At 38.5% G+C, this 14,771-nt stretch overlaps 1 protein-coding gene across 1 annotated transcript; it reads right to left on the minus strand.

The window, feature by feature from the left end:
• Positions 1–1,107: 1,107 nt before the first annotated feature.
• parn (poly(A)-specific ribonuclease (deadenylation nuclease)) lies at positions 1,108–14,233 on the minus strand. Its single transcript, XM_030729286.1, has 26 exons — positions 14,109–14,233; positions 13,803–13,880; positions 13,638–13,717; positions 13,401–13,468; positions 10,907–10,988; positions 10,681–10,741; positions 9,118–9,286; positions 8,699–8,761; positions 8,571–8,609; positions 8,450–8,492; positions 8,285–8,365; positions 8,108–8,164; positions 7,879–7,956; positions 7,688–7,731; positions 7,555–7,597; positions 6,508–6,583; positions 6,309–6,419; positions 6,156–6,225; positions 6,011–6,066; positions 5,609–5,695; positions 5,447–5,521; positions 4,507–4,684; positions 4,228–4,352; positions 3,654–3,711; positions 3,403–3,563; positions 1,108–1,445 (listed from the first exon to the last, which is right to left on the minus strand). The coding sequence occupies exons 1-26, from the start codon at positions 14,125–14,127 to the stop codon at positions 1,399–1,401; spliced, it is 2,049 nt and encodes a 682-aa protein (XP_030585146.1). The 5' UTR covers positions 14,128–14,233; the 3' UTR covers positions 1,108–1,398.
• Between the last annotated feature and the right edge of the window lie 538 nt (positions 14,234–14,771).

Here is a 14,771-nt window from a genome sequence, read left to right on the forward strand (position 1 = left end):
ATACAGAAATTATTTACATTAAATAAATAAATAAAAGGATTCTGAGGGGATCATGTGGGATTTGAGTGATTTTATATTTAAAAACCTGCAGGCTAGTTCAGACAGACAACTCAAACAGCACTGCTACATAAATACACAACATGCCTCCCAATTTGCTGCAAAATTTCCCCATCTCTCCCTCTGGTGTCACTGCTAGCTGTTTCAGCCCCCTCCCAATGCCAGCATCCTCCTATAGGCTCCGGGGCATGTTTACTCAGCACTCCACAACTTGTGTGTATTTATAAGGAGTGATCAAATTGAAGCCTCAACACCAAATTAGATTCTTCTGCTGTAATAAATCATTTCAGGCGTGTGTTGTCCGAAGTAACCAGTCTCCTACCCCAAAACTGAACAAAATAAAGGTCAAAAGAATCATATCAGGACCTGTAAAGCAGAGGATAACCATTTGAATCATTAAAGAATTGTCAGCTTAAGAAAAAAAGCAGACAAACCGATTACTAAGAAACATTCTTTAATTTTTTTCCCTTTCCAAGGAAATATTCAAGGATTTTTAAACTTTATCTCATACAAAAATGTATACGTCATCTTAACGCTTACACATTTTGCATTAGAACATACTCCGAGACCGCTGAAGGTTGACAGTTACAAAACATTCAACACAAAAAAGTAAAGAAAAAACATTTCTGTACAAGAAAAAAGAAAAAAATACAAGCACCTCTCATGAAAGGTCAAAATGCCACCAATAATATATATCTCATTATCATTGATAAGCTTCTATGATAAAACTGGAGAAGTTGACAGATCTGTTTTTGTTTTTTTTTTTTAAAATGGAAAAAATATTGGACTGCATTAAAATACTAAATAACCCTGACTTTGTAAACTACAGGACTTGTCAAGTGGTATGTCTCACGATTTATGACTCACAGGGATACAAAGACTGGAGAAAATGTACATCTCCCTCACATGCACAAACACACATACACACACTCACACACAAAAATATAAGACTGACTACAGGTATCTGTCATTAAAACTCAAATGTTTCCAAAGTGACAACGTGGATGTGGTGGCAGATACCAGTCTGAACACATCAGAGAATAAATGTTATAGTTTTAATATTAAAGATCTGGTGGTATATCTGTGTGTGTTTACCCAGAAGAGTTGCCCGCTCCTCTGGTGTAAGATCAAAATATGGCAGCTGCTGTTATGGCTTGTGTTCTGTCAGTAGTCCAGTTGTGTAGCTTGGCTGGTAGCTATGGACACAGTATCCACAGCTGTTGGATGACCAAATGAATATAGTGCTGTACGACCTTGAAGGAGAATATCCCAAGTGCTTAGGAAGAGAGCCTGAGCAGGAGCCCAGTATGGGACAGTGGCCTCTCCATGCTTCACCTCTTGCTACCAAACCTCTGGGACTTCAAAGAGTGTGGGTGTAGGTTCAGCACCTGCACAAGAGAGGCAGACACATTTTTAGATTACACCAAAAACGTCCTTCCAGTGTCTTCAGTCATCATGCCATATATGACAAATGTACAGTCAGTCAGTAACATTCTCATCCTAACGCCTTACCCTTAAATTTTCACCTAGTTTCATCTCACTGTCAACATATGTCAAGGAGATGTGTTGTCCTTATATTGAATTATTGGCAGTCAGTATTCGACCATATTGTGTACCAAGAGAATTCAGTCATATTTGTGTCCATTCCACCCAAGGCAACAGCTGAAGTCCCATGTGAAGTTCTCCATTAAACTCTTGCTAGAATACAGACTAAAACAGCCAAAGGCACGCGTCATAATTTCACAAAACTTCAGTCATGTTTCTCTCCCCTCCCACCTGACTTAATTCACATAACTGTCCTACCAGAGAAAATAAAACCCTTAATCTGGTGTACACCAATGTCAAAGAAGCTTACAGTGACTGTCTTATCACCACTTGGCATGTAACCAGTTACCACCACATAAGTTATCCTGAATTACTAATCACCCATTTTATAAAACATCTTTATGGGGGGAAAAAAAACTCCCCCAAAACAAAAAACAAAACATCAGTACTGGTACACTCCCCTCTCTTCATTGTAAAACAAAGAGATACAGAAAATCATTTGTACCCACTGCCATCAGGCCTTTCAAATCTCATACAAACAGCAGATGAGCTGTCACACATAAATTTCCCTTTGGGATAAATAAAGTTATTATCTTTCACAAATGAGATTCCTGGTATGAAAAGCCAGTGGTCCAAGTATATTTGGTGACATGTACCTCTCTTTCAGACAATGCACCCATGAACAACCTCTCACTCTTACAGTTGCAAAGCAGACAGTCATGGCCCCTCCCATCTCATTTCAAATATTTGAAATGAAAACACAGCTATTCGCAGCACATCAGCACCCTCTTTGTGACCAATTTCATCTAGCAACAAGCAACAGCAAACAATCACTTGCCAAACCTACCAGCGAATATACATTTTCCCCCTGCAACCAGTCTAAGCATATGTGACTGGTGCCTTTGACAGGAGCTTGATCTTGTTAACCTGAAATAACTTACCAGGGTTGATAGGATGGTGAGACTTGCACAGAAGGACTTCACAAACATCCCAGAAGTAACACAGTCATGCATGTTAATGCTGACATTTAGACAAAGCAACTCTGCCGAGCCTGCATGCTGCAACCTTGTGATCTATAGCAGCAGGTTGAAGATCTTCATAAGAAGTTGGGCTCTCATAACAATGCAGCGTTCTACTGGGGGAAGGGGAGGGAAAAAAAAAAAAAAAAAAAAAAAAGTTCTATCTGGGTGTTAGCATTCATGTGGAGTATGGCCTTCACACCAGAAAAGTGCTCACAACTGACTTGATAAACACTACAAAGATACCAAGGCTGTCACCTAGCCTAGAAACCTCGGGCCCCAATACAAGCAGCCACGGGATGCCCCAGACAAGCCTCACCCCGCAACTCACAGGGCCTGCAAATGTCCTTGTGCCAGACACCACATCCATCTCCTGACAGGTCATTTTGACCCACACAATATTAAGCTTTCATGGTTTGGCCAATCAGTGCATGTTCAGAGGATGTGCTGAACATTATTCATATTAAGCAACATATTTATTTCTATCTAGGATAAACATAGTTAATGTTTCTTGTATTATTTGGGAGTCAGCTGCACTCTTTTCCTTGGTTACACTGAGTTTAGCTACATGTATTTATATTTGATGCATTTACACCATGAAACATCTGGGTCCAAGGGAGTCACCTAGCCTGGAAACTCTGCAGGTCCCACTCTGACCTGGACACATTTTTGCTTTCTTACTTTTAGAAAACCTCTAAATGGGACAATGAGCCATTAGAGGATTAAATTATGGGGAGCATCTTTGTTCCCGGTCTGTAAATGGACCCGTATCCAAACCCACCTTCAGACTTCTTTTTCTTGTTCTTTTGACCCTTCCTCTTATGGGCTGTCGGGGTTTGTTGCCAAGGGACAGTCCCCTCAGCATCACTGCCTGGATATGTGCCCTCAGGACTTTTCTCATCATCAGGGGCTGGACTTAGCCCAGGTGAATCTGACACATCTCTGCAGAACACAGCAACCATTAAGAGGCTTAAATCACAACAAACATAAGTGTCAGCATAAATGAACACTGATTTTTTTTTTTAAACTTACGTTGTTTTTAGCCATCCCTCTGAGGTTTTGCTCTCGACAGCTTTAGTATTTGCTGCGTCTAGGAAACAGTGACAGAGCACAAAACCCTAGATGAGATCTCTGTATTTAAATGTCATTTATGGGACACACATGGAACATGTGCAGAAAATAACTCAAAATAAGCTGAGAGCCTTTAATGTTATAAGAATTAATCTAGTCTCAATTACCAAGTAGTGCAAAGGGTAATTAAGTCTACTTAATGTTGATGGTAAATGGTAAACAAAAGCCTTTAAATACACGCAAAATAACGCACTCCCTCAATGCTCAGCATAAATATCTTTGGGGACAATGCTGTCAAACTCATTTGACGCACCTTCTCTGGAGCAGGTGACCATTAATAAAATACACAAATCTCATGTCAAATTACCCAGGCTTGCTTAACTTTACTTCTTTGGTGGTGATTGTTATTCACCATGCCACCTGCTCTCCCCCTCAGGGCACACTCTACCTCTGCTAAGTACTTTCCTAAGGGAAACCTGCTGCATGCTACCACACTGAAGAAGAAAAGTACAAATGCCCACATGCATTCACACACCATCAGTTTTCATCTTCTTGGCACTTGTGCTATCCGGGTATGAGTAGTGACTCCAGCCATCTGCAATTAGAGCCTCTTCGGTTCTCTGCTCTCCCTGCATGGGACTTATGCTGCGCTTCCTCATCCTGCAACAGCAAAAAAAAAAAAAATACATCATTGTAAATAGAATCTGTGAAAACCTGCAGAATCTACTACAGGGGAAAAAGGAAAATACACAGATTTTATGGAAAAAAAAAAAAAAAAAAAAAAAAGGTATAGTGTGATGCAACACAGGAGTACCTGGAATATCCAAACCCAGCAGAAGTACTGGAAGACGTGTAGTGAGGCTTCACCCAACCGTCTTCTCCCCAGGCTTTGGCCGTCTGGCCAAGCTTCTCCTTTTCCTGTTGCTTACCCTGGATGTACTCTGCATATGTCTGGATCCTGTAGCTCTCTGCATAGCGGCTGGTGTTCATAGCTGTGTAACAAAACAAGACACCTGTTGGCCTATAGAGATCCACTGTCAAATGTTTTACTTGTACAATATGTGACATATTGGAAGGGAAACTAATTTGGCTGTAGATCAACAAACATTGAGCTGATACCAACTTAAAAAAAAAAAACCCAAAACAAATAAAAAATAAATAAATAAGTAAATTAAAAAAAAAAAAGTAATGAATTGAAAACCTGTCTGGAACATTCTGTAGACCTTTGCCCAATGAATACTCATTCTCAGAAGAAGAAATAAGGAAGGAGTAGTGACTGAAGGTAAACATCGGTTTCTTGAAAAGTGGAAACATACATACATACATAAAAATAAAGGAAAGAATCAGAAATTCATCTGCAGTATTTTGCACAGATTTGCCCAATGAATATTTGTAGACTGTATTAAAAGATTCCACCAACATATAGGGGGAAGTAAGCATTGAAGTTAAACATGAATTGAACATGAATGAGAGTTTTGCACATTACTCATACCAAGTTTCAAAAGAGAGACTGGGAATAAGGAAGGAGTAGGGATTAAAAGGTCAAACATCAATATACGGTATTTCAGGAAAGTTTTGAAAATTAATTAAATATTTTTAAAATGTTTTTTTTAAAAGTCAAAAATTGAAATTCCATCTACCCTGTTTTGTAGAGTCTTACCCAAACATTATTTGTTCCAAATTTTAAAAAGTCATATTAGAACAGTATTAAGCATTTATGTGTTGTGTATAATTAGCTAACGTGTCACACTCACCTATCTGTACCTGATCAGTCTGACTTAGGGACACAAAGGCAGAGGTGTCATCTATCCATGATACCTGGATGTTCCCTGAGCAGATAAAGAGGAGAGGGTAAATGATAAATAATAGTGAATACCGATTTGAAAGCAAAATTAACGGACAAAATTATGAGGTACCAAAGGCACTAAAGAGCTGGTAGAGGTCACTAGTCTTCCATTCTTTTGGGAAGGTGACGTACAGGACATGGTCTCTCTTGGGTTGCACTGTGCAAGACGAAGGGATTAAAAACAAATGTGAGGTGGACAAGCTGCAATTTAGATTTACAAACATTTTATGTTTCAAACAGGATTTGGTGTAATCGTTAGGGTCGCTTCAAGCGTGAATTAAACACCATTTGAGGAGCTTCACACAGCTTTTCAATTTAGTTTGGTATAGTACCACTACAGCTCTAAGAAGTATTCAATATTTAAGACTTGGTCTACATGAAAAACAAACACACAAAACACTTCCGAGCCTAAACCAAGCTAATTTAATTAGATATTAGGGACAGTCATGTTGTGTTGCACAACTTTACTCACAATCTGGTCCTGTGATGTTGAGGTAGGGTATATCTATAATCCTCATCAGAAAAAGCCTTAATAACAAAAAACAAAACAAAACAAGCATTATAAAGGTTTTCTTAAAATAAAAAAAGAGGCAAATTCAGTCAGTTAAGTCACTTACTTATTGAAGAAAGGCTCAATTAATTTGGAACGAGCTGAGATGTAAGCTTTGGGTGGAGTCAAGAAAGAACCTGTAAAGGCAACAAATCAAGTAAAAAAAAAAAAAAATCTAATATTTGAAACAATACTTTGTGTGAATAGGATCAGTTATTACCCAGATAGTTGGCCATAGAGATGAAACAAAGGCCAGTGATGTAGGCATCATAACCCGCCTCATGGAGCTGCTCCTGGGCTGTGTCATAGCTGGGGAACCCCTCTGCTGTTTCTGAGAACAACAGCACACAGAGGAAATGTGTGAGTGGGATTTTCATAGGGTCAGTGCATTGCAAGCAAGGTCTGGTTTATTTACTCACCAACTTGTGGTGACTTGAAGGGGCTCTCCTTCAGCTGTTTCTCCAGCTCTGCTAGAGAAGTATTTGTGATCAACTCCTGAAATGCAGAAAAGTAAAAACATGTAATTATCATATCTGTGAACACTTATAATTTCAAGACACCCCACCACCACTACCAAATTATATCAGGTGATTGGAGGGCTCCAGCTACTTGTACTGCCACAGCATAATCATACTTAATTACATAAAAGGGTTTTAATAGGCCCTACTTAAATCATAATCAGCTTTAGTGGTCAAGTATGTTGATGCCCGAGAAATTTAAGCACCGGATTTCCTGACGTACTTCAAAAGAGTGGCAGAGAATTTACAGGTTGACACACATTTACCGGTACACTAATTTCAAACACATATCTACATATGAATATGCAGAATTTGTGGGTTTATGTGCAGGTTTTTTGGTTTCCATTTGTATTTGAGCTCTGCTGACAAACAGAGACACACATGGTACTCAAAGAACCGTGACCAGAAACCCTGAACCCTGACCAAAGGGTAACTTATTAGTGTGCCTTCCAGGTAGAACCATTTTTAAACTTTGGACAGAGTTGCCAAAATTGGGGGCTTTCCCCTTATTAAATGGTGATGCAGTGGTGATAAATGCAGTTTTGCCCTAGTGACCTCTGAAATTCATTTAGATAAGGACTTCAACATAACTGCCCACAGGGACAACTGTGAGTGATGACAGAGAGCTCACATCTAGGTGAAAAGTCCATAACTGTGTAACAAAAACAGAAGACGAACTAAATTTGGAACACTGTCCAATGAAGATTTAGCTTTTTATAATTCATAATGATTAGCTTATGAAATAAGGAAGTCGTAGCCCAATATCTGCTGGCTATAGCAGAAGGCCTGAAGAACTGAGCCCATGAAGCTAAATCAGCAGACTGGCTGATGAGTTCACAAATAGAAAGCAAACAAACATAAATTAGTGTGATTGTTCTACGTCCCCCCCCAAAATAAATCTCTCAGTGACCAGAGATCCAGCTAAAAGCACTTAAGCAAATGATTTACCTTAAATGGCTGAGTGGAAGCCATCAATTTGGTGTCGAGAAGTCTGCAAGTGAAAAAAGAAAAAAAAATTAATGTTTTAAAAAGTAACAAAAAGCACCTGCTGTAAAGACAAAGACACATTTAATGACATTACCTTGGGAAGACGCACATTGTAACCTCTTTAAAGTCTGGAAGATCCTAAAAAAACAAAAAACAAAAAAAACAAAAACACCCCCCATTACCATAAATAATTCATAGAGCTCATACCAAACTTGAAAATTGCCATTCCTTGTAGCAAAAATCCCCTGAATGCTTAGCTCAATATTTAAAATATCCCCCGTGTACCTCTGGCAGAGGGCAGTAAAATTGATGGATGGTGTGCATCACATCCAGGAGCATGTTGTGGCCAACAACTAGTTTACCCTGTGTGTCAGAAAAAAAACAGTTTAGGAATAAAAATCACATTTATGAAAGCAAAAAAAAAAAAACTTTACGAACAAAGTTGAATATCATTAGAAAGCCTTGATACTCTATATTTTTGTGTAAACTTATACCGGTGAAAAACTAGACTCACAGACTTTGAGATGGCATGGATGACCCTGGAGAAGCCGACAGCATCACTTAGCTCCTCCTGTTGGGAGAAGAGGAGATCATACTCTTTTCTAGTTTTATAAATGCAGAAAGCAACAGCATATATTCTAAATTTAATAAGACTTTTGATAATTAGGATGAGAAACATTTGATAACTCACCTGCTCTTTCTCCAGTTTCTGCTGCTCCCTCCTCTTCCTCTCCTCCTCATCAACTTTACTGATTTGTATGAATCGCTCCTTCTGCAAAGACACAATTTACTTCCATCATTTTACGTAAGACAAGAAAAGGTGACAAAACTGCTTAAAAACAGAATATATGCTTACCTTTTCTGTTTCCATAGTTTCCACGTGCAGGCCCTTTGGAAATCTGTAAAAGCAAGACAAATGTTGATCTTCAGCCAACCAAGACAGTCAAAACAAAGGCAGCGTGGTAAACAACACTCACTTCCAGTTCAGCGTCTGGTATATCAGCTTTCTCTGAAATCTGGTAGACAAGTAAAAATAAAACAATTTACATGGTGAAAAATAAAATTCAGGGTAAATGTGTTTTTTTTGAGAAAAGTGCTAAGTTACCCAGTGCATGGTTCCAGGTCCAAAGTTTTCTCTGAGTTACGTAAGAGGGCCTCGACCTTCTCTCTGTACAGGAAATAGAACAAAAATGATCATAATACAGTCTATTCAAAAGCCAGCTGCCCCTCCTTTATGACTTCCATGTCCGATACACCACCAAGCACAGGTAACCAAAGGCCAGCACATTACAGTTACCTTTGGGAACCATGGTCTGACAAGAGCTACTTTTCTCATTTGAGGTTGTTTAAATAAAAATAAAAAAATAAAAGAGAAGTTCAGATGCAAGAGCTGCTAAACACGACCGCCATCAAACATGAGCTTTCGAGCCTATTTATTTAAAAAAAAAAAAAAAGTGGCCAGGTGGACTTAGAGGGTTCTGCATCTTAACTCTTCAAATACAAAACACCAAAAGCAGCACTTACACAACTTTGTTGATGAAGTCTTTATGTTCCTCAGGTACATGTGAAGAGCCTTTGGAGGATGATGGGGAGATGAAGGATGGTGTCCCTACACCATTGGCATGTTGATTCCTCCTCTCCTCTGTCTGCTCTCTTAGCTGGGCTTCCTCTTCCTGATTTAGGTACGGGATTCCTTTGAAAGCCACAAAGCCTTATTTTGAACTCTGCATAGTGACTTTCAGTTGGCAGCTTATTTTGTTATGTGTAAAAAACATGTGATCTGTATCCAGATAAGATTTCATGCACGTTGAACATAATGCAACTGATTAAGCCTGACCACATTTGTGGGAAACCAGGCACAAACTACAGGTAGCAGAAGTAATGCTACTACAAGTGCACCGCTTGCCTGGGACGTGCGATGTTTGTTGACAAATCAGCCATCTGTGCCAAACTAATTTGCACATTGCGATTAGATGAAATTACTGGCACACAATCGAGCCAGAAAGAATATCAGGTGTAAATGGAAAGACCCGTGGGTTGTTGATTATTATTGTTCAGGCAGGGTTCACTGGCTATAAATGGAGCATATTTGTAATATCTAGTCTGTGCTCTGGGAGGTGTACTAAGTGACAAGAAAAAGTTTCAGCAATGGGCCTCAGTCACAAAGTGCGTATGCATAACTCTGTAAACTGTGCATACAATCACTTGTACCTGAATTTGTTTGCATTCTATGAATAAATGTAAAACTGCCTCAGACCGTGTATATAACCAAATGATGAAGACCTAAAAACTGAATATTACTGCTACTATATTATTTTTTTTGGTGATGATTTACAGCTTTCTAAAAGCACCATAAGCCAAAAGTGTTTAGAATTAAAACACATTAATAAAATATTAAAATTACACATAAAAATGCTAAATACTATCTGAAAGGGTGTAGGCTATACCCCCTTTTTTTAAACATAATCTCATAGGTGCTATCTTATAATGAATTTCATCCTTGCTGGATGCTGTCACTTAGATAACTTAATAATTTAATTTCTTGGCCCCATTCCACAGATTCTGAATGAGATGGATATTTTTCAATAATTGCAGCGTTTCTCATCGGGGCTCACTATCGTCAGTCCTGCGGAAACATTTTGCACCTTTTCTGGCTTCTTCTTCGGAAGCTGTTGTTTCAGTTTCTTCAGTTGGACTTTCTCCTCCTGCTTTTTGTCTTAATGCAGGCTTCTCTCTCTCTCTCTTAAGGTAAACAGGTTTTCTTATACAGAGAAATGGGGGTGTGGCAGTATGCATACAATATGCATTTTGTGCAAGCCTGCTGATTTAAAATAATTCTAATTTACTAACGTACCCATGGTGCTAAAAACAAAATTGGTCAGTGCATGTTTTACAAATCTGACAGCAAATTTGCATGTGAATTTCACCATAACTGCTATAAAGTAGAAGGACAAAATCTTTTAGAGCTTTCATGAGTAATTACATTTTATGTTTTAAGTCTAATAGAGTAATCAAAGTGAGTTGCCATTTTGTTCAGTTCTTTTGTATAACAATATACAATACATACAACTGCTATTCTGCACTCACCATGACAGAACACCTTGTTGAAGTCAAATCCCTGACTGGCCAGAAAGTCGATACTGGAACTCTGAAATGGTAAAATGTGTTCATGAATTTAGTAAATCTTTCTGCAGCCGAACTGTCTTTTTACAAACAAGCATTTTAAACCATATAAATCTCTGAATCCATATAGTCATGTATCCCAGTTGTTTCATCAAGAAACAATTCAATGAGCTTGAGGAGCAAAACTCACTTGACAGATGAACTTTATGTCAGGGGATGTCCTGTTGAACGGTTTAGGGAATATATAAAAATTAAAGGGCTTTGTGATGTACCTGCAGAGGAAGGAAACACAGAAAAAAGGAACAAGTTTATTTAGGTTTCGGGGAGTTTTCTGCAATAACCTACAGGCAAAGCATACAAACAGAACACTTCCAATGTTAAAATGGTTGAAAATGTTTTTCCATGAAACCCATCATTGGTATTGGTGGTTAAACTTGGAAGAACGTTGCCATTTGGATTGTTTTTATTAGGCTAAAAACAGGTGGTGATTAAGACCATCTCACAATGGGCTCAAACCAGCTGCAATGCCAGTAAGCTCTTGGACACTTGTCATTAAACACTGCTTTCATCTGGGCCTGAATCACATGCCTAAGACATGTTCTCCATACACCGATTGATGTTTTAGCTGGATCAAATTGTTGACTACTTAAAGCAGCTGTCGGACTGGTTGTCACACCAACAAAGCCATAAAGTCAAACCTACTGGGAGCAGCTTTATTCAGCGCAAACAAAATGGACTTTAAACAGCGTTGACCAAGAATGGCTGGGACATTCTTGTGAGACTAATTGGTTTCGACTAGTGCACTGATAAGAGCAGCATTTCAAGTGAAGAGAACATTGCATTTTATCAAGATCCTCTGGCGTTCCTGAACTCAACACTTTTTCCTCTCAGCAAAGAAAGCCTACTTCATGTGTGTAGTTTATTGGCACCCATATTAATAAAAAAGTGCAGGATTTCTTGCCAGTGTTGTAAATACTTTTAATAAACTAAAAAAAAAAAAAATAAAAAAATTACACCATAAGACCTGAGAACAAACAGCAGGAATGCCCATAAAGCTTTAACAAAACAAAGTCACTGCTGCCTCACCATAGCAGTAGCTCAGAGGAAGAGGTACCCTGTTCTACAAACTGTGAGCCAATTAATATTTTCCGTATAGTAGTAAGGCAGTTAATATTTTTTTGTATCAGCTATATTACCCAAGAGTGTAATAGACTAGTAACAGTAACTGTCACGATGCAGCTAAAAAAATAAATAAATAAACAAAAAACAAAAAAAACCCCCAACAACAACAAACATTCTAAAGTATTAAGTTAAACGGCAGGAAGATTACTTGGATTATCACTTTGTCAGACTTTTTTGCCACCCCTTCTGTAATCTTTTTGCTACATTTGTGATACCAATTTAGTGCAAATCATCTCAGTAAAATTTCTTATAACCCTCAAACAGAATCTCTTGTTAGGGGGCAAATTTGCACTCCCATTTGTCATTCCTCCAACCAGAGTTACTGATCATCATTTCCAGTACTGATACATTTTACCTAGCCAGTTACAAGTGCTCATCTCAGTGGGTTAAATCCAGCTTATGTTTTGCTACAGTGTCTTGCATGACTGTGATATCAGGCATATACACATTTGCCAAGGTATACAGAAAAAACAAACAAAAAAAGCAACCAAACAATCAACGTAATAGAAGCAGTTCCTGCTACAGTCGGTGTCTGCAGGACCAGGATTTAACATGATCTCACACGCATGCATTCAGTAAGTGGTTTTAAATTATAGATGTATGCATCACAAAAGTGCACTGAATGATGGCTCAAAGCTGGATTTTTAGCCTAAAGAGCTTGTAATGATGGCTCAGCCACATAAGAGTAGAAATAGGACAGCAAAACCTTCTTGTAACTAGGAAAATAAATTAATAAAAACAATTGCCTGCACCTACATCACTATTTGTGAACAAATTTCTGCATTTCTGTTTCAGATCTGAGGTTCAGGCTGGACTCTGACTATAAGTAGTTAATGTCAATATGTAGACAGCAAAAAATTTGCAATTTACCCTGATTTATCACAATTAATCACTGTATTACCACAAAACAGCCTTTGCCAACTTGACCCGATAACAGTTTGACGCCATCTTATTGACATTTTATCGCCCTCTTGTCGCTTTGAAAATAGCATTGGATTGAGTGATCACTGACGCGGTCCCCCATCTTGGAAGCAACCACTTCAAAGGCAACGAGACTTGAAGGTCATTGCACACAGTTTCATTAATTTTGGTCGTGCCAGTGTTAACTACGGTTTTCCCTACTGTGACTGTAGCATTGGACAGAATACAATAATGTGCTTTGATGCTGCACTATCCCAGACACTTTTCATTTGAATTAGTACAAATGGGCATGCAGTAAGCCTGGAGGCTTTAGGTCTTCATTTTGGGCAGTGATCAAGCCTTACTTAAGTCAGGGGATGGCCAAGGAGGAGAACATCTGTCAATTAAATCTGAATCCAAAACAGTATGCCTATACCTAACCAGGGGCCATCTGTATTATATCGCACTTTGATACAAAGGAGTCACCACAGCAACTGAAAGAACTGGGAGTCCTTCAGGATATTAGTACTTACATGTGAGTAAGTCCAATGCTTCCCCAATTAACATCAGACATTGAGTGCACATAGAAAGCAGATACTCACTTTGACTTTGTCTGGTCGTACTTGAATGTACATAATCCAAACTGGAACAACAGAAAGTCCATGGAATGCTGGTGGTAAGAAACACGTTACAGTTTAAACACGATGAATGGTAAAGTGAAAGTGTTCACGCTGCTCCAGGACTATAAAGGAAGCAGATGGTCTATAAACAGGCTGGACTGAATGGAGGATGCACCATAATGTAATATAATAACCATAACCTTTCTCAACTCCACTAACCTTTTTAAGCTTCGTGTATCGCTCCTCCGGTGTGTCCAGCCCGTTGGTTAGTGCACTGACATTAGGACCGTCGCTTATCCCTTAAAAAACAAAGAAGCCCCACATGTCAGTTTTCACGCATAACGTTGGGTGTTTCAAGTCCCACGTCTGCTACACATGTGATACCTGAAAACTCTCCATCGATGGCGAGGAAGTCAGCCTCCTCTATCGCGCTGTACACAGTGTTTAAGCTGTCTTTATAATCTGGGAGAAAAAAAGTGAATCAGTATCAGAACACTAGCGTAATGCTAGCCAGCAGTGAAGCACATAAAACACCGCGGCTACCAAGCTAGCTAGCTCGCAGGACTAACACTGGGATGTTCATTTCCAGTCTTGACGGTTTTTAATATTTGTCACACCGCTAACCTATTTCATGCTGCCATGAAATATATAGCAAGCTTAAATCTCCGTAAAAGCTGTCTGGCTACTTACTTTTGCGTGTAACCTCCATCCCTACACAATGACTGGACCCGGATGACAGCTAACGTTAGCTAGCCTTCGTCAATTGGCTTTTAACCCGTTTCACATTCACTTCCGGCGGCGTTGCTGCGGCACGATTCACCGCTGGAAGGGTCCAGCATCCTTGTACTGTTTTAGCTGAAAGAGATTTAATTCTTTTCTTTCTTTTTTTTTTTTTAAAGGACATTATTATTATTATTATTATTATTATTATTATTATTATTATTATTATTATTATTATTATTATTATTATTATTATTATTAAATGTATCAGGCATTATTTTATACGGAGACTTTGGTGCATTTTTATAGAGGAACACTGCAGCTATCTCGTTATTTTCCCCAGTTTTAAAGCTGTTACCATTTATTTTCTTTTTCTTTTTCATTTTCAGTGTTTTTTTTTGTATTTAATACTTTGCTGTAACATTTAAATAGCACATTCAGAAAAAAAAATCCCCCGTAGAAGCAAGTCTCTTGAAACGCATACAGCTACTTATTTTGGCAGCTATTTTGAAGCATTATTGAAATTAATTATTTTATTTCAAATAAAATAAACGGCATTTATAGAAGCACTAATAGTTCCTTCAGGCTTTCTGAAGGTCTTTTTCAAAGTTTTTCTTTGGACATTGGTTGCTT

This window comes from Archocentrus centrarchus, chromosome 1 (assembly GCF_007364275.1).
Source record: "Archocentrus centrarchus isolate MPI-CPG fArcCen1 chromosome 1, fArcCen1, whole genome shotgun sequence".
NCBI classification, from domain to species: domain Eukaryota; kingdom Metazoa; phylum Chordata; class Actinopteri; order Cichliformes; family Cichlidae; genus Archocentrus; species Archocentrus centrarchus.